Source organism: Stigmatopora argus, chromosome 4 (assembly GCF_051989625.1).
Source record: "Stigmatopora argus isolate UIUO_Sarg chromosome 4, RoL_Sarg_1.0, whole genome shotgun sequence".
In the NCBI taxonomy this organism is placed as follows: Eukaryota; Metazoa; Chordata; class Actinopteri; order Syngnathiformes; family Syngnathidae; genus Stigmatopora; species Stigmatopora argus.
Genome location: NC_135390.1, coordinates 22368734 through 22393402, shown reverse-complemented (window position 1 = coordinate 22393402; position 24669 = coordinate 22368734). Strand labels below are relative to the sequence as shown.

Below are 24669 nucleotides of genomic sequence, written 5' to 3'. Positions count from 1 at the left end.
AAAAAATGGGACTAAAATGGGATGAAAATTCAAATAAATCAAGTATGACGCGAATACTAAAATGCCAAGTGGGAGAACATTATTTCTATATATTTTTTGTTTTACAGTATTGCATTTTTATACTTTGAAAAATCTAAAGGGTAAAAAGTCATTTTTCATTTTATTTAGATTTTTTTTGTGAAAAATTCGTTTTTTTAGATTTCCAAAAATAAATATTAAATAATAAGTATTTCTTTTTTTATCATTAATTAGTGGAGGGTTACACACTAAAAACATCATTAATTAAAAAAATAAATAAACTGAGAATTCTTTCCACCTTTTATTTAAATGAATAAATAAATATATATTAAATTTCCTTTTTAATTAAAAAACAAAAAATATTTTACGTCCATCTGCCTTTTTTAAAAAATTAATTAACTAAAATAAAAAACCCAAGCGAGAAGCTCCAAAAAGAGAATGCCGACAAATCTAAACGTCCATAAACACTCTTTATTTACGAATCAACGAATTGTGGCAGCCTTATCCGGCACCCCTTGGCGAACCTTTCAGGCCGACAAATCGACACCCCGAATAAAACCTCGAATACATCGCAAAAATGACGGCGAATCGAGTGCTTCTTCACGAGCCAAAAGTTCACGTGGTTCTTTGAAAGAAGCGCTTCAATTTAGGGAAGTGAGAATGCAAACGTCAAAGGCGTGCATCCAAGTCCCATCTTTGAAGGAACGTCTTCTCTACGGAAAAACTCTCCTTGCAGATGATTGGACGAGTTCACCTCGAGCTCCCATCGAAGCGTTTCAGGCGGTTCCTCGACGGTTCTTCCTCGAAAAAAGACCCTTCCGTCGTGTCTTTGATTAAGATTTTTGGGGTTGTTTCTGGCTCTTCTTTGAGGAATCTTCCAGAGGCGTGATCGCAATCTCCGGCTCGGCGTCAAACAGGCGTGGGCTTGCTTCAGCTATGCCGCTCGCCTCCACGAGCAACAATTCGCATAAGAATGGCGCGTAAATTAGCCCCCCGCTTCTACTAATCCCTAAACACGAGTCCAGTAGTCAAAGATGGCGGATGGACTCGAGTCGTTCGGTTTTTGATGTCGGATTTACTGAACTGGTGACGTTAGACTTGACGGATTGGCAACGTGTGGGTTTTTTTCTTTGAAAAATAAACCACAAATGCCGTTTTAATCCATTTGGCTGTTGGCCAGGAAGTCACAATCACTTACAGGAAGTAGAAGCGCGGTTTTTCGATTTTCGGGAAAATGCTTCATAGGGTTTGGGTAGGAAATGGCCTCGACGCGGGGGGCGGCTTATACGAGGGAAATTGCAAAATTCAATGAATTTAAGGCTTATACGCGGAGATAAGATGCGATAAAATAGTCATTAAAGAGTCACTTCCTGAAAAGTTTGGTCCAATTCTTGTTGATGTCGATTTTATCACGAGCGATGATTTTTTTCTTAAAAAGACTTGCTGTACTGTTTTTCACCAGTAGATGTCGGCAAAGTAACATTTAAATAATGTTAAATCGTAGCCAGGGTTTGACTTGGCACACTTTAAAAGAGAATGTCGCCAATCCTCATGCCTGCCAAAACATAATTAAGTTTTTATTGACGAGACCGAAAATAGAACTAAAATTACCGCGTAAGTTTATTGCGTGGGAAATACAACGTCGTTTTAATTGACGAGACCGAAAATAGAACTAAAATTACCGCGAGCAGGTTTTTTTTGCAGAGAAGAAACACTTTCGCTAACGCTAAATCGGAAAATCTGAGCCGGCGTCGGATTCAAATTCGCCGTTCCTATTGGAGACGAGTCATCGAAGCTGCCGATTGGCTTAGAGAAGGATAAAGAAAACGCGTCGAGTCTTTATTGTTTACTTTATCTTTGATGTTGTTTTATCTCCATCAGAGTTTTACCGAACGATAATGAAAATGTCAATGTTTTTAAACCATTCCACAGCAGCTTATCAACTTTTAATCATTTCCGTCGTATTAATTTTTACAAACTTGGGTGTCGTAACGTCACAAAACGTATCATTTTCATTTTGACGGCGATAGACATCGAATCCGATTGGATTGAAAGGGCTAGCGGGAATTTATCGGGCGACCCGTGTTCATTCCAAGACCTCCTACCCAGTAAAAAAAAAAGTATTGGATGCCAAGAAATCCCATTGAAAATCCCCGTTCTTCTCTTCCCTCCCTTTCCAGACAAGCATGGACCACTTCAGCTCCAGGGACACGGCCATGAAGGTCCAGAAAAAGATCCTGAGCAGCATGGCCACCAAGACCTCGGTCCAGATGTTTATCGACGAGACCACCAGCGAGATCCTGGACGAGCTCTACCGCGTCTCCAAGGAGTACTCGGGCAACAAGTCGGAAGCCCACAAGGTGGTCAAGGACCTGATCAAGATCGCCGTGAAGATCGGCGTGCTGTTCCGCAACAACCGCTTCGGCACCGAGGAACTGGCGACGGCTCAGGACTTCAAGAAGAAGCTGCACCTGGGCGCCATGACCGCCATCAGTTTCCATGAGGTACACAACACTTATTACTTAAGAATGAGAACTTTAAAGTGACTTTGGAATGCTACCACAACCTATTTGAGATCCAAATCCATCAAAAAGAGTGAGAGAAAAGGCTTAAAAATGAAAGTAGATTCCGATGACCATATTTTCTTGCATATTAGCCGCTTCCGCGTGTAAGCCGCACCCTTAAAATTGCCTTAAAATGGTTGAATTTTACAATTTCCCTCGTATAAGCCGCCCCGATTCAAAAATTCATCGCACGTGATGAAATCGAAATCAACAAGAATTGGTCCAAACTTTACAGGAAGTGACTCTTCGTACCCTAGAATGAGTATTTTCTCGCATCTTATCTCCGCGTATAAGCCGCACCCTTAAAATGGTAGAATTAGTATTTTCTGGCATCTTCGCCGCACTCTTAAAATTGCCTTAAAATCATTGAATTTTGCAATTTCCCTCGTATAAGCCGCCCCCTGATTGACAGTTTTCACCTCCATATTCATGGTTTTTAAGAAAAAACATTTATGAAATACTTATATATATCAATCGATTGCTGGATTGGACATTCCTATAAAGTGTTGCCTGCATGTAGACAAATTCAAACCTATCCACGGCAACGCACTCGTAACCGAACAAACAAATTTAAATTAACACACTAACCCTAACCCACACTCAAACATACGTTTAATGTAACTTTACACAAAACTGAATTCTAGTTTTGTCTTAATCTTTTGTTACCTTCGTTTTCCGGGTTAGCGCTTTGCCACGCCTCCACCCTCACGTTCGCTATCGATGGACTGTTTGGTGTTGTACTATTCCCTTCAAAATATTCCCAAAATGATGCACACAAATGTCCTCACAATAGGATAACGCACGACCACTTGCCAACGAGAAATACGTAGTCTTTAAAGAACGATCGCGGGAGCTTCTTTCCTTAGAAAGAATAACAGGAAATGCAACAGCTGAGTTTACCCACGTATTGATTGTGGGTAATGAAGTTTTATGCTGAGAAAGGTTGCCATTGCCTATGGGTGTTGTTTGCACGAATATACTTAATTACCCAGAAAGCCCTCTTTTTGCCCGCGCATGCGCATTGTGCGTTTCCCGGTCGAAACTCGTCTGAATAAATCGTTCAGTCCTCGTCGATATAGTAGTTATACACGAAAGAGATGCGGCAAAAAAAGACAGTGCGCTACAATGATAAACAGCCTCTCATGTCATGGCCACCTGGCTTCATCGCATCTCGAAATTTTAATTGTATCGCGAGCGAATTATTCGATCTAAATTTTCGTCGTAACACAAGCATGTTGTAACACGAGGTACCACTGTACGTTGATTTAGCGAGGGATGGAAAAAGCTGGATTCCATATAGCAAAGCAGAAGGTGTAGTAGTCCTTCTCCTAAATTTGTTTTCCGTCCACAGGTGGACTTCACCTTCGACAAGACGGTGATGTCCGAGATCCTGTCGGGCTGCCGGGACCTCCTGCTGAAGCTGGTCAACAACCACCTGACGGCCAAATCCCACGGACGCATCAGCCACGTGTTCGACCATTACGCCGACCCCGAGCTGCTGACCCGGCTCTACCAGCCCGACGGGCCCTTCCGGGACAACCTGGGCCGCATCTGCAAGGGACTCAACAAGCTGATCGAAGACGGGACAATATGACGGCGCCCCGCCCCCCACCGTCCCCCCCGGCCCCTCGGGACAAGCACTGACGAGCCCAACGCTGCTGACACCAAAAAAAAAACAACGTTTGAAAGGGAGGCGCCCGCCAGAAAACGCTTCGTTTGGGAATTCGACTGCTGGAGGTGGATTGTTTTTGTTATTTTTTTTATATCTATTGTTTTGAAGTGTTGTCACGACGACAGGTCGGACTGGAACAAAGTCGCTCGCGCTAGTTGAAATCTAGAAACTAGCATTTCGAGCAGGGGTGTCCAAACTATGGCCTTTTCTTTTTCTTCTGCATTTTCAATTGGAAAGACTCGGATTGGTCATCCAGTTTCACGGTCATTGTGTCCAATCCAATGACTGGTGTGAAGGCCCGTTCATCTTGGTGGAATTCCTGTTTGTCCTTTTGATTTTGGGGCGTTTGCAGGTGACTTCCTGCTGATTTGAGGATTGGATGTAAATGCAAATCTTTCCGTACCATCGGTGGTAACCAATTAGTTAACAAAGTGACCCAAAAATGCCTCAAAACCAACAGGAAGTGAACAGAAATCAACAAGGAGCAACCTGAAAATGCCTCAAAAATCAACACAATGTGGCCCAGTAATTCCCAAAAATCAACAGGAAGTGACAAATTAACAAGACATGGCCCTGAAATGCCCTAAAATCAACAGGAAGCCTAAAATCAACAGGAAATGACCCAAAATCAACAGGAAGCCACCTGAAAATACTCCAAAAATCATGACAGTGGCCCAGAACTTCCCGAAATTTAACAGGGAGTGACAGATTAAAAGACTTGGCCCTGAAATGCCCTAAAATCAACAGGAAGCCTAAAATCAACAGGAAGTGACCCAAAATCAACAGGAAGCCACCTGAAAATACTCCAAAAATCAACACAATATGGCCCAGAAATGTCCAAAAATTAACAACAAGTGACAAAATAACAAGACATGGCCCTGAAATGCCCTAAAATCAACAGGAAGTGAGGAATAAACAGGACTTGGCCCAGAAACGCCCTAAAATCAACAGGAAGTGACCCAAAAATCAACAACAAGCAACTTGAAAATGCCCCAAAAATCAAAACATTGTGGCCCAGAAATTCCCTAATCATCCAATATTCACAGGAAGTAACACTTAAGTACCCTAACGTGATGAGGAAGTGACGCAAAAGTTGCCTGCCATTGACAACAATAGATGTCCAATTCATCTTTCAGTGCCGGCCCAAGTTGTCCAATCCATTTTAACACGGGGTGAAGGCCAATAATCGTTAATAAATAAAAGTTATTTGCTTAAAATGCAGAGAGAGCGGCCTTAAGATAGCGTAAAAATGTACAGGAAGTGACACGCGAGTACCCCAAAATTGCAAGGAAGTGACCCAAAACGAACTATTTCGCTTCCACTTGAATTAAACTGGGATATTTCGGTACTATGTTACGTTCATTCGCCCCTCCCAGTCCACCCAAGTTGGAAGTATATCGGCGTTAAAGCGCTAATACTTCAAAAAAAAAAAAAAAAATGGAATTACATTTCAAAGACCCCGCCGAAGCCTCGTTCGTTTTTTTTTTCGCAAAAAGACAAAAGTTTGGGCACCCCTGATGACAAAGAGGTACAAAGACGAGATCTACTGTTACAATGCTGACCTCTGGTGGTGAAAAGAGATGTTACGGCAAGGGAAAATATTGTTTGGAAAGGCAGCGAATATTAATAATAAGGAAAATGAGGGTGGTGAAAATAAAGCCAAATAAGACTGTGTGTGGTTTTTGCATTTCATTCGATACATTTATTTTGTATTTAGAGTATCATTTTATACAAAGGCAACGTCCATGATTAAAAACATGTGACTTCCTTTGCCATAAATGAATATCATGTGGCTTTCTATGAAAAATGTCATTTGGTGGGGTGAATAAGTTAAGAAGGGCGGCACAATACGGGCCATTGTGGAAACGCCTCGTGACCATCGCCGACATGTGACTGGCTGGCGTCGTATTGCTTTACCGCTGGATTAAATTAAATAGTCGGGATGTCCCCATCGCATATTTTTTGCCATGTGACTCCGAGTCACCTGATTGGACCAAAATGGATTCATTAGGGGAGGGAAAAGTGCCATATTAAATGTATTTTCTGGGTTCAAATCCAGGTCGGTCCACCTGTGTGGAGTTGGTGGGCATGTTCTACCTTCCCGTGCCTGCGTGGGTTTTCTCCGGGTACTCCGGTTTACTCCCACATCCCAAAAACATACACGGTAAGCTGATTGGACGCTCTAAATTGCCCCTAGCTACGAGTGATTGGTTATTTGTCTCAATGTGCGCTGCGATTGGCTGGCCTGGTTCGTCGTGTCGAAGTCAGCTGGGATAGGCTCCAGCACCCCCGCGACCCGAGTGAGGATAAAGCGGTTCAGAAAATGAGATGAGTTTAAATAAAGCTATCTCAAAATTATCATAATTTTAACGATACACCAAAATAAGAACGTAGACAAATTGTTTAAATAAAGTTTTTTAGATAAATAAATGGGCGGCCTGGTGGATGAGTGGTTGGCGTGTTGGCCTCGCAGTTCTGGGGTCGCGGATTCGATCCCAGGTGGGTCCTCGCTGCATGGAGTTTGCACGCCGGGTTTGCGTGGGTTTTGGCCACACCCCAAAATCATGCTAGGCTAATCGTAGGCTAAATTGTCACTATTTGTCTCCCCGGGCCCTTCGATTGGCTAGCAACCCATTTAGGGTGTCCCCTACCTGATGCCCGTAGTGAGCTGGGATTGGCTCCAGCACCCCCTGCAACCCTTGTGAGGATAAGCAGTTCAGAAAATGAATGACTCTATATATAAATAAAGCTATAGCGCAAATGATTGAATCACAATGCCATAAATGGAGCTATTTCAGTTAGGATATGTTGGACATTTAATATTTTAGAGTTTGTTTCAATAGTGTCAAAATAGTCTGCATATCTATACATTTTTGCATTATAGTTATGGATTTTTTTTTTGACCTTAACTCATTAAGTGCCATAGCAACCCCTGGTCACGATTTTAGTTGGGATTTGTTTACTTTTTTTTACTTCAATAACTGTCAAAATAGTCTGCATATTTTTACATTTTCACATTATTATCATCATTTAACACATTTTTAGCACATTTAAAAAAAAACCTGATTGGGCCCGATGATTTCCAATCATTTCTGATCCTATTAAATAGCGTTAAAAAATAAATAAAGTATGAAAACGTACCAAAATTGAGCGTGGCGCGACGTCAACGTCGGGCCTTCACAGCTCAAAGATGGCGTCCTCTCGCTCCTTCAGTCGCATGGTGAGCTTGGTGGTGGTCGGCGGCACGGCGGCGGCGCTCGGAGGCTCCATGCCGCTGCCGGCGGCGCCGTGGCGTCGCTGGCGTCTACCCGGAGGCGAGCGCGGACAATCGGCCATCCCGCCGGAGCAAACCGCCTCCAGGTCGGCGAGCCTGCCGGAGAAAAGATAAGACCTTTAACTATTTTTTTTCTTCAGTGATGAGTCCTAGTAGCAAGTTTTTCACATTTTTATTAACTTTATAAAAAATGAATAATTTATAGCGGAAAAAAATGGCTAAGTCGTGAATTTGCGATAAGTGAAGACGCGATAATTGAGGGATTACTGTAAAATTTACATACAAAAATTGGGATTTTTTCCCCCCACAAACATTTGAGTTGAGATTTGTTTTTGTTGAATTATGATTCCATTTTTAATAGCATTATTCCAATATATTTGAATATATCTAAATTCATTAACAGTTCGTACAAAGAAAATGAATTTCCAAAAGAACTAAACTCTGGTTATTGCCCTCAATAATACTCTAAAGCACATGTGTCAAAGTGGCGTCCCGGGGGCCAAATCTGGCCCGCCGCATCATTTTGTGTGGCCCGGGAAAGTCAATCATGAGTGCAGACTTTCTGTTTTAGGATCAAATTAAAATGATAGATATAGATGTAGATTACATTTCCCGAATTTCCCCCCTTTTAAATCAATAATTGTCATTTTTTAATCCATTTTTTTCTGTGTTTTTAGTTCAAAAATCATTTTGTAAAATCTAAAAAAATATTTTAAAAAAGCTAAAATAAACATTTTTTTAGATCTATAAAAAACGGAATATTCAGGGCTTTTAAACCAGTTCTTTTAATCAATTTATAAAAAAATTATCTAAATATTATATCTAAAATGGTCCGGCACACGTGAAATCAAGTTGACGTTTTTAAAAATTATTTTATAGCAAATAAACTCTCCTGTTGACTTTGAGGCATTTACTGCTAACGTCATGTAAACTAACAAAAAATAACGAACAACAAAATCTTCATCTTTATGAATCATGACTGTATTTTGAATAATGTTATATTTCAATCATTCTAAATAAAGTTTTAAAAAACAAAATGGAGACTATTAAAACATTTTTTTTTTTAAAGGTAAACACTTATTTTTTTTATTTTTATGGCCATCATTAACGATGTGAAGTGGATTTTTTTTCCATAACAATAACTCTTTGTCATTGACAACAATAGACGTCCAATCCGTTTAAATTTGAATTGGACGTTGTGCATGTAAGAGATTAAAAATGTCCGCCAACCTTTTTTGTGCGTCTTGCCATCTTCTCGCAGCCGCCCTCTTGGATTCGCTAATGGAGCCGTCCAATCGGCTCAGGAAATCCCCGGCCGTCACATCCTCGGAGGGAGCGACCGCTCGGCTTTTGCCGACCGGACCCCCGCCCGATCGAGGACCTCCGTCTTCCTCGTCGTCCTCGTCGTCAGCGTCCGTCGCGCGGGTGTCCGGGTGCGACGGCACGGGGATGGACAAAAACTTCTTGAGGAAAATGGAGTCGTTGGTGTACAGACAGTTGACTCGTTTGATTTGCTCCGTCTGAAAAAGAATGACGACAACTCAGTGGCATCGGCGACCGATCGATTGATTCGTAGGCGAACTGTTTTGAATCAATTTTGTAGACTTGAAATTATTTTTGTGCCTGTAAACAGAAAATATTCTCTAGACACTTTTGATATTTTTATTTAGTTTAAAAACTACAATTATCCATATTATTGCATCTTAATAGAACATGTATACCAATCTGTGAACATTCTCTTTTCTTTATTTTTTATTAAAAAATGACAAATGTAAATATTCTTTTTTCATTAGTTTGTTTAATTGTGATGACCTATATATTTATTAATTAACATTTTCAACTGTTTTGAACCAATCCGATATGTTTGTAGACCTTGAAATCATTTTTGTGTCTGTAAACAGCAAATATTCTCTAGACACTTTGGATATTTTTATTTAGTTTAAAAATTAGAATTAATTAAAAATATATTCCAATCTGTCAATATTCTCTTTAGTATATATATATTTTTAATTCTAGGGTTTTATTTAAAAAAGGACATGTAAATATTCTCTTTTCATCAGTTTGTTTAATTTTGATTATATATATAAATTAATTAAAATGTTTAGCAAAGCACAACTTTTATTTGGTGATTTAATTGAGAAACAAAATAAATATTTACAGATTTTTCCAGTCCAGCAATTCGACAGAAATATTAGTATATATAGCAAAAAAAAAAAGTCGATCCACATTACTTTTTGTCGCTACTTTGACAACTGTCATGTAAATAAAGTTTTTTTTTTGTTTTTTTATGTTTTCGCTTATTTCCATGAAACTTGCTGTTACTCCAACCAGTCAAAAAAAAAGTCCAACATTCAAACGTGTTCGTTTTTTTGACAAAGATAGTCAATATTTAGAGAGATTAGGGTTGTTACAAACAAAAAACAACAAGTACTGGAAGCTACTTACAGTGACTCCATATTTCAGGGCAAGCCCCTGAATGGTTTCCCCGGGCTGTGTCCGGTGTTCGATATGTCTCCGTCGGACCGGGGACATGTTGGACCGGACCAGGCTGCCGTACGACCTACTGCCGCGGCTCCCCGGCAACAGGCCGCTTCCACCGGCAGCGTCCGCGGGCACTTTCCCCGCGGACATGACGCAGAAATGCAGTCAACTTTCGTGGTATAGTCGGCTAGCAAACATGGCTGCCTTGTACTGACTAGCGCGACTATTCGGTTTTGTCTACTTTGTCTATTGTTTTGTTATCAAATAAAGTCATTTACCGGCATTCGGCTCTCCGCAAACGGCAGGTGTCACTTTTACGGCTCGCTAAATTCGGAGGATAGAAATGTAACTATTAAAATGTTAAAATAAGAGGCAAAATGGTCAAAAGTTGTCGCGAGAAAAGCAAATTGAGCATTCAGCCGAACCCTTCCCGCTGAGATATGTTGCCATGGATGCCGGGTGAGTGACAGCTGCGTTGAGTGAGATGCATTTACGGTTACTCGGAAAAAATGTCATTCTAACCAAGTTTGTGATCGGGAAACAAAAATGCAATCGTTTGAAACTTATTACCACGTTTGTGATTGGGAAAAATCAAACCATTCAAACCTTATTAAACCATTCAATTCGATGTTATTAATTAGATTTGAAGAGTATCCACTCGATAAGGAAGTTTCCGATTTTACAATCCTAAATTTACTCTGACCTGTGAACGCCACATTACTCGCCGGCCCTGCCGCAAACAATCTAAACTCGTCTTGAAGTTTCTTATTAAACCAGCCCTTAGGAGACTATCATGTATTTTAAAGACAAAGATAACAAGCAGCAAAGAAAATTCGAACAAATATTACCATGTTAGTTCATTGCATTACAGCTTTATACTGTTTGTTTTCGTTAACTGATGTTATGGGAAGCGTCATTCCCATAATGCACTGCGCATGATGCCTTCACCAGCACACGTTGCTTTTTTTTTGATCAACTAACGACAGCCCTAAAATTAAAAATACTTTCAAACAAAAACATTTAATTGATTATACACTTTAATACGTTTTTTTTTTAGATGTTATGGATATATATTTTCATTTAAAAAATATATGTTGTTTAATTGATTTCGAATGTTACACTGACATTGAACGCCACACCACTTTCGGAAGTTGTTTCATTTTGGACGACTATACTAAACGTTTTTACCTGGCTAAATAACTATAATAATAATTATGTCTTTTAAACGTGAAGGCAACGATAATAGTCAATTGAATCTTCTCAAGGTGAGTTTATATTTTCATAGCGTTTGTTATTATCAATAGCTACATATTGCAAGTTGCTAAGGTGGCTAACTGCTAACAAACGTTTTGCTGGAATTCCACGACAAAAACAATAATAACAAAAAATTCCATCGCACTTAGTGTTTTGTTGGTCGACTTTTTTTGTTGGCAGAAACGACGCGTCGCGGATCTTTTGTCAAATTTTATTCCAGACGACGAAGCAACCCTTCTGAGCAATGGAAGGTAAAATGTAAACATCAACTGGTTATTAACATTGACATGGTTAACACCAAAATAATACATATTTTGTCATAGGTATACTTGTCTTGTGTGCCACTACCGCCCAGTATTTGACACTGTTGACATGTTGACAGTACACCGGAAAGGTAAAAGACATTTAGAAGGTGAGTTGAATGAATGTACTAGAATATAGCAATTAGAAATTTCAGTCACTATTGTAGGATTGTTAATATTAACAGCCAGAAAATCGAATATGATTTTATGTGTGTGTTAAGGTTTAAAAGTATTCTATGGCAAGAAGACTCAGCTCAAGCATGAAATAACCAAACGGAAACAAGAAATCTTCATCCAAGCAGAAGACCAGCAACAAGTAAGCATCTCACAATTGCATTTTCAAGCAAACCTTGTTGTAGTGGTTACATTTTTATTTTATTTTTTCCAGGAAGGATCAAATTTTGCAGCACCTTTACTGGAACAGACGCGAAAACTGACTCATCACGCTTTGCTGAGGACCGGCCCGTATAATAGCTGCCATCGTAAAACCAGGCATGTATCATTTAGTCTCACAAAAATGTTAAATTATACGCACCGTATTTTTCGGACTATAAATCGCACCTGAGTAGGAGTCGTGTAGGCCAAATAATGCTAAATAAAGAGGGGGAAAGAAAAATAAATATAAGTCGCACTGGAGTATAAATTGAATTTTTTTGGAAGGCAATTTATCAGAAACCAAGAACAAACATTATAGGTAAAATAGATGGACAAAATACACACCTGTTAATGTAATATTAACAGTTTTATAGCCTGGAAAATGCACTGTAATAATCTGTTGGATCTCAGAGTGAAAAAAAGAAGACATTTAAGTGTGATTTATAGTCCGGAAAATACACCAATTTATGTATTTTGCTTTGGTTTAGCACTAAAACTAGAAAAGGACCTGTAAGCAGCAAAAGTCTATTTCAACATAGAGCGCCACCTTGTGGTATTACAGAGTCAAACGAGGTTGTCATCCCAACAGGTAATTTAAAAAAAACATACTGCTTTCCTATTATAGATTAGTGAAAAAAAAGCTTGATTTGCTTTTATACAGATGCTGAACAACCATCCACCACCACAAGAGGGCGCCCCGACTCAGAGACTCCAACATCCGAACCCATGTCGTCAGAAAGGAGACAAGAATTGGAGCATTACCTCAAACTGAAAAGGTTTCCAACCTCCTTTCCGCTTCCGGTTTTGGTGATTTCCTGACTGGACGCCGAATGCGTCGTTTTTCCCCGTAGCGACGGGTGGCTACGGGACCGGAGCGGCCACTGGGTTAAAGACGACAACGTGGAGTTCGATTCCGACGAGGACGAGCCCGCTCCCCTCAAGTGACTTTAACATGACAGCAGACTGTATTTTTGTAAACAAAGCTCTTCCAAAAGTTACAGCAAAGGCTCGGTAATGAAATTCGATCCTAATTAAGCTCACATTCTCGCCGTCCTTGGCTCCGCCCACTAAAAAATGTTCAGCCAATGTCTGTGCTCTGCCATTCTGTCAATATGTACAAAGTGCAGCAGCAATAAAAAGCCAGAAATGATCCTGAATTGTTGTTTTGATTCATTCCCTGGTGCTGTTTTGGTTGCCAGATTTGACTACCAACTTTGTTTTCATGTAAAATTTCATCAATGAACTCTGATTCCCTTTTTAAAACATAATTTCAGTTTCACATTACCTTTAAAATGCTCTCAAAAGCTCAAAATGCAATAAGTAATGCTAATATCATAGCATTAGCTTAGTTGTGCTAATCACCTATGCTAGCTAGCAGAGTTTCAGTTTCACAGTATACCTTTAAAATACTCTCAAAAGCTCAAAATGCAATAAGCAATGCTAATATAGTATTAGCTTAGTTGTGCTAATCACCTATGCTAGCAGAGTTTCAGTTTCATAGTACCTTTAAAATGCTTTCAAAAGCTCAAAATGCAATAAGTAATGCTAATATCATAGCATTAGCTTAGTTGTGCTAATCACCTATGCTAGCAGAGTTCGCTAGCTAGCCTTTCCCTAGTTCCACTACATAAACGCTAATATCAATGTCTATAAAAATTCAAATCGTGGCTGCTATTACCGCTATTTAAAGTATAGCCCCGCCCCCAACATAAAAAAATATGGCTGCTCAATAAGCCCAATGACAAAAACTTACCAGAACACTCTGAGGGTTAAAAAAACAAACCTTAAATGTCCTATTCTGCTCTTTTCTTCATCTTCTGCATTATTTGTAACCGGCGGCCATCTTGGGAAGGGCAACAGGTGGTTGGAAACGATGCCAAAGAGTACATATCGCCCAAGATGACGCGGCATTTCGCGGTACTAGCTGCCGCCTGCATTTTAACACCGTATCGGGCCCCCTTTTTGACGCTAGCGCCGCCGCTACGCTAATTTGCGGTATTTGACGAAGACCTTCTTCGGCCAAAATTGGGAAACGTAAGCCACTTTTAGCGTTAGCGGAGTGTAAACCTGCTAGCCCGGTGCTAATTTGGGTGCTGATTCCGACAGTTAGCGTTAGCGGCGCCGAATTACAGAAGCGCGCCGCTTCTCGGTGTCGCTAACGTGACGATAGGAGGCAAAATTTGGAACGGGGGGACTTTTGAGAAGTTCAAAGAGCGATCGGTGCTAGCTAGCGGCGCTCGGAGGGGAAGGGAATGCGGACCATGTCGTGGAAATCCTGAGAGGTTAGCAGCTGTCACGAGCCGTAAACGGCCTCGGCTTTTATGCGGAACGCCGTAACCCAAGCCTGATCGCTTTCACTTTGCGACCCGGCCGGGGAAAAAATAGCTCAGGTGCTGGTGGGAAGTGCGAGGATCAAGAGCGCCTTAAAGGAGATTTGCGTAATTAAAATGAAACTTTAGAATGTTGTCAGCCAATCACGCGCTGAGGCAGAGGAAATTGACCTCACTTGCCGTATATTTTCGGGGGGTTTTTTGGTCCCGTTCTCCAAGGAATCCAATTTGTAAGCAAAAAATATAAGATTTAGCAAAATCATAAAAGTCAAGCTGGCGTATACACTGAATTTTTCCGAAAAAAAATGACTGAATTGAGGGTACGGCTTATATGCGCAAAAATTAAACGCCATAACGTAAGACATTGCGGCCGATACGGTTATTTATTTCCAAATTGAGAAAAGATAAACAGATAAAACGCTAAATAACATTTATTTTGACGTCTATGAATGAAATTTAAGAAAAAAATTAAGCGTATATTGCATAAAACGTGAAAAAACTCACTTGTGCCTGCCATTGCTCGCTCAGGGCGCCGCCATCTTACAAACGAGACCGCTAAGGACACACTTCCTGGTTGTACTGGTCACATGACTTCCTTTTTGAATTTGTCTATGTACAGGCAACATTATAGGAATGTCCAATCCAGCAATGGATTGTTCTTAGGCAATTTTAAAGATAAGGCTTATACGCGAAAATGCGAGAAAATACGGTATGCTAAAAAATATATTTTTTAATTATTTGATTATTTTATTTTATTATTCGCTCTTGAGCAAATGTCAACAAATGCAAAAGTCTAATATTGCCAAAAAATAGGTTAGTACAGTCTTCCCTTTGATTATCGCAACTTCACTTAGTCGCGATTTTTTTCTGCTATTAATTATTTAATTTATTTTTTATTTTTTTAAGTTCATAAAAATGTGAAAATCCACGCTGAAACTCATAAGCAGAAGCCACTTTTGCTACTAGGACTCAAAACTGAAGTAAAAAAAATAGGTCATTATAACCTACTTGGGAATTTTTCGGTTACATGAACCGCGATATTTGAGGGATTACTGTAGATATTTTTAAGGTGTTTCCCTTTGTTTCCTCGCCTTCCATAATTTTCCCAATTTTACGTCACAACGAAAATTTGAATAAATATTTTATTGAAAGTATTTACAGACGCTCCTCACCCATCCAATGAGATGAATCGTGCCACGTGTCGGTAAAAAAACAAGCGCTCTGGCGTGAGCGGCGAGCGCCGATTTTTCTTCCGTCTTTCATCTCAGCCTCTGCTGCCGAACTGACGGAGAAAGATCAACGTTTGAGTCCGGCCGGTGGGCGGCGGGAGAAAAAAAAAAAGATGAAGTTGCATTCTTACGCATGTCGTTGTTCCGCGTGATGGCCATGGCGGCGCGGGCGCGAGGGCCCTGCTGCGTGAAGTGGTAGCCAAATTTCAGCATGCTGGAGTTGTTCTCCAACATGGCGGCGATCTCCATCTCCACCGAGTCGCCCAGTTTTTGTCGCTGTAAAGAGAGTAAAAAAAAAAAAAATTGAAAAAAATATATATAATAAGTGGGCGGCCCGGTGGGTGAGTGGTTAGAACGCTGGCCTCGCAGTGTGGGGATCTGGGTTCAAATCCAGGTTCTGTGTGGAGTTTGCATGTTTTCCCCGGGCCTTTGTGGGTTTTCTCCGGGTACCCCGGTTTCATCCCACATTCCAAAGACATGCGTGATAGGCTGATTGGACAATCTAAATTGCCCCTAGCTACGAGTGATTGGCTGTTTGTCTCCTCGTGCTCTGCGATTGGCTGGCCAACAATTCGGGGTGTTCTTATTAGTAAATAGGAGCTGGATTTATAAAAAAAACTATGGGCGGAGCCAAGGCGCTACCTGGTTGTCGATCTTGAGTTCCACTAGCGTAGCGTTGTTAGCCATGGCCTTGATGACGGCCATCATGCCGTCGGAGGTGATGAAGTTGGACTCGATGTTAAGACTTTGCAGGCTGGTGTTCTCTCGCAGCATTTCCGCGCACGCCTGCCACGGGGGGAAAAGGCGGCGGTGATGTCAGGGAAATGGACGCCGGCCGGCGGTGGCGCGAGCGAGACCGACTGACCAAGGCCACGGGGTCGTTGCTTCGGGTGGCGGCCACGCTCAGGACCTCCACGTGAGAGTTTCCCTTCATGGCCTCGAAGATCTCCTTCAGCGTCGGGATGGGAATGTCCTGGAGGAGGTCAGATTGACTTCGTTATTAATATGATTTCATTATTATCATCCTTTCATAATTAGCATCTCACAATTAGCATCTCACAATTAGCATCTCACAATTAGCATCTCACAATTAGCATCTCACAATTAGCATCTCACAATTAGCATCTCACAATTAGCATCCCACAATTAGCATCCCACAATTAGCATCCCACAATTAGCATCCCATAATTAGCATCCCATCATTATCATTTCATAATTATCATTTCATAATTATCATTTCATAATTATCATTTCATAATTATCATTTCATAATTATCATTTCATAATTATGATTTCATATTTATCATTGATTAGATTAGATTAGATTTGATTAGATTAGATTTGATTCGATTTTATTAGATGGATTAGATATGGTTACATTAGATTGATTAGATTAGATTGATTAGATTAAATTGATTAGATTAGATTACATCAGATTACATTATATTAGATTTTATTTGATTCAAATACATCCGATTACATTATATTAGATTAGATTACATCAGATTACATTATATTAGATTAGATTACATTAGATTAGATTTTATTAGATTACATTATATTAGATTAGATTGTATTAGATTAGATTTTATTAGATTAGATTTTATCAGATTAGATTTTATTAGATTAGATTACATTAGATTTTATTCATCCCGGACTAAGGGAAATTCCCAATGGGCTTCATTTTAGATCCGTGCTCAACTTTTGGCCGCCATTGACGCACGGCGCCAGACGTCCAATCCGTTGAGAGCGCACGGCTCATTGGCCCCGCCCAGCGGAGAGGGATTGGACGTCTGGCGCCGCCAATGGCAGCCGACGAAGAAGAAGAAGAAGAAGAAGAGTGGGCCTTCTTCACCTTGATGTTGTTGAAATTGACTTGGGTCAGGCTGCTGTCGTCGTTGAGGATCCTCTCCAGGGTCTCCTCCACGTTGGTGGGGTTGGGCGGCTCGTCCGGGTAGATCTTAAAGGGGTCTTCTTTCACCACGCCTAAAAACCACACACGGTGTTTCTACACGGCGTCCGAGCAAGGAGTCCTTTCGGGAGACTTACTGTTGATGCCCTCGGTGTTGGCGATTTGGCCGGTGGTGCCCAGGGCGTCGTAGTACTGCTTGTTGCTCATCAGCGTGTACATGCCCAGGATGGCTGGCGACAAGACAAGGGGAGAATTTTAACGCGGGTGTTCTTCAAGAACAGCGGAAATCATCGGGAAAATTATAATGATGATTCATGGATAGAGAATATTTACTGGGTTTTTTTGCCTTGTAGAATCAAAAAATATGCTTTTTAAAATGGCTAAGGTTTGACATTTTTGGTTTGTTTTTAATCCCTACCAAAAAAAAATGATTTTTTTAAGCATGAAAAATGAATACCGTATTTTGCGGACTATAATTCGCAGCAGCCAAATGATGCAGAGGGGGAAAGTATATAGAAATCTTCCCGGCCGAAATGTGGAGAAAAAAAGCGCTTTATAGTCCGGAAAATACGGCACTTGGTTTGGTTTTTTTCTTGTCAAAAAGGATTTTTTTAATTTAAAAAATTTAATACATTTTTCTTCAATCCGCAAATGTACCATTTACTTTTTTACAGTGTTTTTCCATCCCCCAAAACATTTGTAAAAATCTGAAAATAAATAACTACACCTTTTTAAATCAAAATAATTGAATATTTCATTTTTTCAGTGTTTTTCATTAAAAAAAACCATTTTTTTTCCATCCCAAAAATTTCAATATTTTTTCAGCTTGTTTTCATTTTAAAAATCCCTTTTTTAATTTACATGACCATTTAACCAAAGCTGTATAAAAAAATCCTAATAAATCAGTTTGTTAGACACAACGGCCCACCAACAAAACGCTGCCAAAGCGCCAGGGAAAACCAAATGGGACACCCGATCTGCTTCCGTCATGGCAGCGACTTTTGAAAGAATTTGGTTAGTCGGCAAAGACTTCCGAACCTAAGAAGCGTGAAAGAGCCGGACGGTATCGGACGACGTGTAAGCGAGACCGCCATGCCGGCCTGCCGAGACCTTTAAATTTAGCGCAGAGCGTCCCAAACAATCTATTCTGGTGCGTCTTGTCCACTTGCCCGTGGAATTCTCTTTCAAATATTTCAACGTTGCTTATGCCCACAGGAGTGTCCAAGCGACAGCCCGTGGGACAACTCATGTTTTTACTCATTTGTTGGCCCGACATAAAGAATGAATCATTTTAGGTCACTTCCTGTAAATTTTGGATCGTTTTTGACTTTGGGGCATTTCCAGGTGACTTCCTGTGACTTTTGAGCATTTCTGGGTGATTTCCTGTGACTTTGGGGCATTTCCAGGTGACTTCCTGTGACTTTTGGGGCATTTCCAGGTGACTTCCTGTGACTTTTGGGCATTTCCGGGTCACTTCCTGTGACTTGGGAAATTCCAGGTGACTTCCTGTGACTTTTGGGCATTTCCAGATTACTTCCTGTGACATTTTCTACATTTCCAGGTGACTTCCTGTGACTCTTGGGCATTCCCAGGTGACTTCCTGTTGCTTTTAAGGTCCCTTGATCATTGGCTGCCCAATTAGGCGCCATTTTGACGGCAGGGAGCAAATGAACAAATTAGATTGCAGATAGGAAATGAAGCAATTAAAGTTGACCACACAACTCACCCAAAAATGGCAAAAAAACGAAAGCAATTGATAGTGTACGTACAATAAGAACGAGGTAGAAAGTGCCGGTCAGGCAGAACCACCGGGCTAGCGCCACCTCTAACCAGAAGGGGGCAGCACCGTACCAAGGCGCCTCCCTTCAAAGCGGCGGCGCTGCCCGCCCGCCCCTCCGCCCTCGGCCCCCCGGCCCTCCTCGACCCCGGCAAAAAAAAAAGGCAATCCAGCGAGACAGCTGCCTGCTTAGCCATAAACACCCGTCGCGGCCCCGAGCGTAACCCCGCTAGCTTTACGGCTGGAGCTAGCTTGGCCCGGCCACGACCGCGGGGGCCGTTATCGTAAATAAAGGGGATAATGAGGCCACCCGCCTGCACTTTCCCGCTCTTTTGTAGCCGGCTTTTCACGCTCGGCCAAAAAAAGCCAACGAAAAAAGGCTGACGGAAGCCCGGCCAGATTTAATCCCGGCCTGGAAAACGTCCAGATTTGGCAACCGTCCACCTGCTTTTGTCCTTAACTATCCCGAATTGCTTCTCGGCTTTTAACAATTGTACCCGAACATGTTTTAACCTCCTTCAAGCCTGATTTGATAAGAAAGATAGCCAAAAAAATATGTAAAATGGTGGAATACATTCCATCTCTTCAAGCTAGCGCCCTCTAGTTGGCGCTACGGGACCGTAACGGCCAAAACAAACAGACTCGGGGACACTTTCTTCCCAAGAGTGCCCGTTGCGATACCAAAGACGAGCTTTTCACCTAATCTAAACCCCATTAAGCACGGTGACAGTGCTATTTGTAAAATGGTACTCGGATGATTCGCCTAAAGACGTTTCGCCGACGGACGTTTGACAGACGGACAGGTCGCCGAATGGACGGTAGAAAATAAATTGAGAGTGATGAGCGGCAAAGGGAAATGAATCATTGATTTTTACTATCATTTGGACAACGCCGGCGGCGGGCCGGATTAAAAATCCTAACGGGCCGTATATGGCCCGCGGGCCGAGGTTGAAAAACTTGTAAACACACGAGGGGGCGGGGCGAGCGCGCGAATCCCGTTTCGGCGAAACCTCCGTTCGGCGGAACGTCCATTCGGCGACCTGTCCGTCTGTCAAACGCACTTTAATATTAGCGCTAAAACATCGTAGCTAACTCACGTGCCGCTAGCTGCCAGTTATTTAAAAGGAATTTTAAACAGCGATATTTTCTAAAAATATCTTGAAAAAAATGGGAATTTGATAAATTCCAACTTATCACATCAATGTATTTTTTTATTCAATGTCATTTTCATTTTGTAAATTTTGTCAAATTTAGAATTTTTCAATTCATTTTTTGGAATCATGACTATTTTCTCATCTATTATTTTGATTGATTGTTTTACAGTTAAAATTGAATAAAGTATTTTTTAATCTCAATATTAATTAAATTTCGACCTTATTAGATCGGTTTCCAAAGGTCAAATGAGGCGTCAGAGGGTTCAAAAATGTGAAATTTAAAATATCCGCCAGGGCTCATCTAGGCATTCCTTTTCTGTCAACGGGCGTGTCTTTTTTTTCAAATAAGATATCCTATCTTGTGGCCACAGAAGCCACCGCGCCCAAGCAGCCATTTTATTTTGGAGCGGCTGACTCCAGGGAATCGGATCTCGTAGCGTGTTTGGCGCGGCTGCCGGGACGCAAGGGGTTAAAATTTTTAGGAGGTTTGTTCGGGTGTCTTACGTGACCCCGTTTCATCCGAGTAGCCGCCAAAAATACCCATTGTTGACCTGCATTTTGTGCCTGTTAAAAGTCAATTTTCACCTGACTTCCATGTTGTTTTTTAAATGTTTTCATCAGAAAAAATATATTTATACAATTATATCTCTACTTATGCAAATAAGTGCCTCGAGATACAAAAAAAGATTACGAAATCCCACAAAAAAGTACATGCATTTTCGTTATCCGCTATTTTATTTTGAAAATATTGTCGCGGAAGCATCGATTCTCACTTTCGAACCTGGCTACACTCTGCCGAGCTCTCATTGGCCGCCGAGGTCAAGACGCGGTAGCGAGCTCACCTGCGATGTCGCACATTTCTGCGTCGGTAGCGTTCTTGAGGGCTTCCTCCAGCTCGGGTTCCAGGAGCACCTGCTCGTGGGCGGGAATTTCCGCCGCCTTTTTGGCCACAAAGGCTTTTCCTGGGGGGCGTAACAGTTCGCATTCAGGGTTGCCAGATAGCAAAGACGGTCCGGCCCAAATCGCAAGCTCCTACCCTTCCCTTGTACGACTGAATATTTTGATATTATAGCCGGGGGAAAAAAATAGGTCAAGAGTGGGGTAAACATAGCTAGGTAGGTGGGTTGCGTGGCTAGGTCATTTGGTTGGGAGGGTGAGTAGAAAGTTGAGTTACGCTGGTAAGTGGGTAGATGGTGTTACCTTGGCAGGTTGGTTGGCAAGGTAGGGAGGTGGGTTATGTATGTAGGTAGATAGTTAGATAGGTAGGTAGCTGGTTACATAGGTAGGGGGGTTACATTAGCTTGGTTTGTTAGCAAAATAGGTTGGAGCATGTAGGTAGGTTGGTCGGCAAGGTAGGTAGGCAGTTTATGTAGGTTTAGATAGGTAAGTAGGAGTAGGTAGGAGGGTGTATATAGGTGCATGGATAACCTTGGTAGGTAGGCAGGTGCGTTATGTAGGTAGGTAGCTGTTTAGATAGGTTGGTGGGTTACATTTGCTAGATTGGTTCGTGAGATAGGTAGGTGGCTTCTGTAGGTAGGCTATTGAGGTAGCTAGGTGAGTTATGTAGGTGTAGAAAGGTAAGTAGGTGGGTCACTGGGCGGGTGGCTTATGTAGGTACTTGGGTAGACGGGTTACCTTGGTAGGTTGGTTAGCAAGGTAGGTAGGCGGGTTTGTAGGAAGGTAGGTAGGTAAATAGATGTAATAGGTAGGTAGGTAGGTAGCTAGGTGGGTGTAGATAGGTAGGTAAGCTGGGTAACGGAGGTACGTGTATGTAGCTAGTTGGGTTACATGAACTTGGGTGGCCAGCAAGAGAAGTAGGTGGATTACAAAGGTAGGTTGGCAGGTGGGTTACGTGGGGAAGTGGGTAGCTTGGTTAGGTAGGTTGGTAAGTAGGTGGGTTACATATTTAGGTAGGTAGCTACGTGAGTCTAGATAGGTAGACAGTGGTTTCTTGGTGGATTACGTCGGTAAGTAGGTGGCTTATGTAGGTAGGTAGTTGGGTTACGTTAGCTGGCTTGATTAGCAAGTTGGGTTAGGTAAGTTGATAGGTAAGGTAGGTGCTGTGAGTTTTTGCTTTGCTTTGGCTGTGGCCACCTTTTTTCTCCCCCGTGAATGGCACCAACTCCTCCCGGTCCGGGTCCTCCATGGCCTCCTTCTCCAGGTGCTGCATCAGAGCGTCCCGGTCGTACGCTCCCGTCGGGTTCTTCTTGGTCTGGTCCCGCTGCCGCATGCCGGCCGGCAGCAGGTCGTTCTGGGACCGGCAATTTGAGTGCTCGGGTGGCTCAAACCAAAGCGGCGACCAGTCACGCAAAACCACCAGGCGCTCCCTCTCCCTACCTCGGGGTCCATCTCTTGCAGCTCATAGTCCAGCTGCTCCAGTTCTTCGGGACTCAAAGCCTTGAGGATGGCGTCCTCGTCGATGTCCCTGGGGTCCGACATGGCGTCCGTCCGATGGCTCGCTCTGGCGAGTGGGGTGCCGCTGCAGAAACAAAAGAGTCACGTGACGTCACGCCAAGCGAGCGAGGACGGGCGCCAAATAGAGAGAGGACCTAGCGTCGGTCGGTAACTTTAAACCGTAAGCGCGCTAAGAATAGTAGCCAGGCCGGGCACCCTCATTAATCACCCGCGTACCCTCATTTGTCAACCGTGCACCCACACAAACGTGCGTGGGGTCTCTTGATGAAGATTGACAGTCGTTCTGGAATGGCGGTGGTCAAAATGCAGCTTTCCCGTGTTTTCACTGGGGAAAACTTGTTACTAACTTTTCCTGGAAAAGTTTGGGTCTTGGCAACCAATGTTAGCAATTGGAATTCAAGTTTTTTATTGAGCGGGGTTAAAAAAAATGCATTCAGGTTTTTTTTAATCTTTTCTGTAATGTTTATTTATATTGTTTTTTTATTTTTATAGGTGTTTATATTTATTTTGTGTTTGGGGGCTTACAGCAAGTTTTTTAAAATATTTTTGTAGATTTTAAAAAATGATTTTTGAACTAAAAACACAGAAAAAAATGATTAAAAATGACAATTATTGATTTAAAAGGGGGAAAATCAGGAAATGTAATATACATCTATACTCTTCATTTTAATTTGATCCTAAAACAGAAAGTCAGTACTCATCATTTACACAAAATGATAAATGGATTAAAGGAATTGGATTAAAAGCACTAAATATTCTTTTTTTTATAGATTATTTGAGGATTTTTTCTTAGTAAGAGAAAATCATTTATTTAACAATTGGTTTTTATTTCAAAAGGAAACATTTTTAAATTATGTTCCATATTAAAGTGGAAAACAGAAAATATTTTCATATATTTTTAGATTTTGCAAGATGATTTTTGACCTAAAAACACAGAAAAAAATGGATTAAAAATGTGCAATTATTGATTTAAAAGGGGGAAAAATCAGGAAATATAATATACATCTATATCTATCATTTGAATTTGATCCTAAAACATAGAGTTGCCACTCATGATTGACTTTCCCGGGCCACACAAAAAGATGCAAAGGGCCAGATTTGGCCCCCGGGCCGCCACTTTGACACCTGTGTCTTAGGTGGAAGAAGATTATATAAGAAAAAATGATGACCAATATCCTCATTTTTTTCGCCCTTCCAAGGCCCTCCCTCATTTAACCCCTTGGCTGCCGTCGTTGCAATGATTAGCCCCTCCCACTGGTCCAATGATGGCGGTTTGGACTTCCGACGTGTTTTTTTTTTCCCGCTGAAAGTGCAGCGCGTTGATCTTCTTCCTTTTCCTGCACGCCCGAGTGAAACATTCCAAATCATGCCAGGCTTAATTTTAGCTTGACAAGTCAGCTACTTGTAGCCGTGTCAAGCCTCAGCGCCTTAGGTTGCCCCCCCCCCCATCCAACACACACACACACACACACACACACACACACCTACACACTCACAGACCATCCACAAGGTGTCTTATTGGCCAACTTCCAACTCCTCCATCTTTGATTTCCAATCATGCATGTGGAACCTCAAAAAGTTCTTTCAACTTGCATAAAATGTTCAACTTGCAAAAGTTGTGCCTCCAAAAAAACACCTTCAAAAACCTTCTAGTCTTCAGATGAAGTCCAATTCATCATATTTGATCATTTTGAAATGGGAAAATTGCAATAATAACACTGGTTTCCTCCCACATCCCCAAAACAGGCATGCTAAGCTAATCGTACGCTAAATATTCCCTGATTGTCTCTCTCCTCGTGCCCTGCCATTGGCCAATTTAGGGTGTCCCCCTACCTGGTGCCCGTACTTAACTGCGATAGGGCTCCAGCACCCCCAGCAACCCTTGTGAGGATCACCGGCTACAGAAAATGAA

At 41.7% G+C, this 24669-nt stretch overlaps 4 protein-coding genes across 6 annotated transcripts in view; 2 read left to right on the top strand and 2 right to left on the bottom strand.

Annotated features, from left to right (window-relative positions):
• tnfaip8l2b (tumor necrosis factor, alpha-induced protein 8-like 2b) overlaps positions 1-5928 on the top strand; it is a 6623-nt gene extending 695 nt beyond the window's left edge. The window contains exons 2-3 of the mRNA XM_077599510.1: positions 2199-2522; positions 3934-5928. Of these exons, the coding sequence (XP_077455636.1) occupies positions 2205-2522; positions 3934-4176 (561 nt within the window). The 5' untranslated portion in view covers positions 2199-2204 and the 3' untranslated portion in view covers positions 4177-5928. The remainder of the gene's footprint in view (positions 1-2198; positions 2523-3933) is intronic.
• lysmd1 (LysM, putative peptidoglycan-binding, domain containing 1) overlaps positions 1-10909 on the bottom strand; it is an 18450-nt gene extending 7541 nt beyond the window's left edge. Inside the window, exons 1-4 of one of the 3 annotated variants that reach the window (XM_077598285.1) lie at positions 10288-10909; positions 9974-10143; positions 8759-9048; positions 7396-7624 (exon numbers count right to left, since the gene is read on the bottom strand). In XM_077598285.1, the coding sequence (XP_077454411.1) occupies positions 7432-7624; positions 8759-9048; positions 9974-10060 (570 nt within the window). In that variant the 5' untranslated portion in view covers positions 10061-10143; positions 10288-10909 and the 3' untranslated portion in view covers positions 7396-7431. Of the gene's footprint in view, positions 1-7395; positions 7625-8758; positions 9049-9973 lie in introns of all 3 variants that reach the window. The other 2 variants (XM_077598284.1, XM_077598283.1) reach the window with 2 other exon arrangements.
• On the top strand, positions 10834-13097 carry scnm1 (sodium channel modifier 1). Its single transcript, XM_077598282.1, has 8 exons — positions 10834-11274; positions 11444-11514; positions 11587-11675; positions 11787-11881; positions 11954-12057; positions 12429-12529; positions 12602-12716; positions 12792-13097. The coding sequence occupies exons 1-8, from the start codon at positions 11224-11226 to the stop codon at positions 12883-12885; spliced, it is 720 nt and encodes a 239-aa protein (XP_077454408.1). The 5' UTR covers positions 10834-11223; the 3' UTR covers positions 12886-13097.
• A 2301-nt stretch (positions 13098-15398) lies between these two features.
• The window catches only part of tmod4 (tropomodulin 4 (muscle)), a 30176-nt gene continuing 20905 nt past the window's right edge, over positions 15399-24669 (bottom strand). Inside the window, exons 3-11 of the mRNA XM_077598281.1 lie at positions 22680-22821; positions 22437-22593; positions 21185-21304; positions 17549-17641; positions 17355-17485; positions 16365-16472; positions 16142-16285; positions 15631-15775; positions 15399-15552 (exon numbers count right to left, since the gene is read on the bottom strand). Of these exons, the coding sequence (XP_077454407.1) occupies positions 15530-15552; positions 15631-15775; positions 16142-16285; positions 16365-16472; positions 17355-17485; positions 17549-17641; positions 21185-21304; positions 22437-22593; positions 22680-22821 (1063 nt within the window). The 3' untranslated portion in view covers positions 15399-15529. The remainder of the gene's footprint in view (positions 15553-15630; positions 15776-16141; positions 16286-16364; positions 16473-17354; positions 17486-17548; positions 17642-21184; positions 21305-22436; positions 22594-22679; positions 22822-24669) is intronic.

Coding starts and splice junctions, on each gene's coding strand:
- scnm1 (XM_077598282.1), top strand. CDS start 11,224: ATGTCTTTTAAACGTGAAGGCAACGATAATAGTCAATTGAATCTTCTC. Junction 12,058..12,428: donor AGCTGCCATCGTAAAACCAG/GCATGTATCATT, acceptor GCTTTGGTTTAG/CACTAAAACTAGAAAAGGAC. Junction 12,717..12,791: donor CATTACCTCAAACTGAAAAG/GTTTCCAACCTC, acceptor TTTTCCCCGTAG/CGACGGGTGGCTACGGGACC.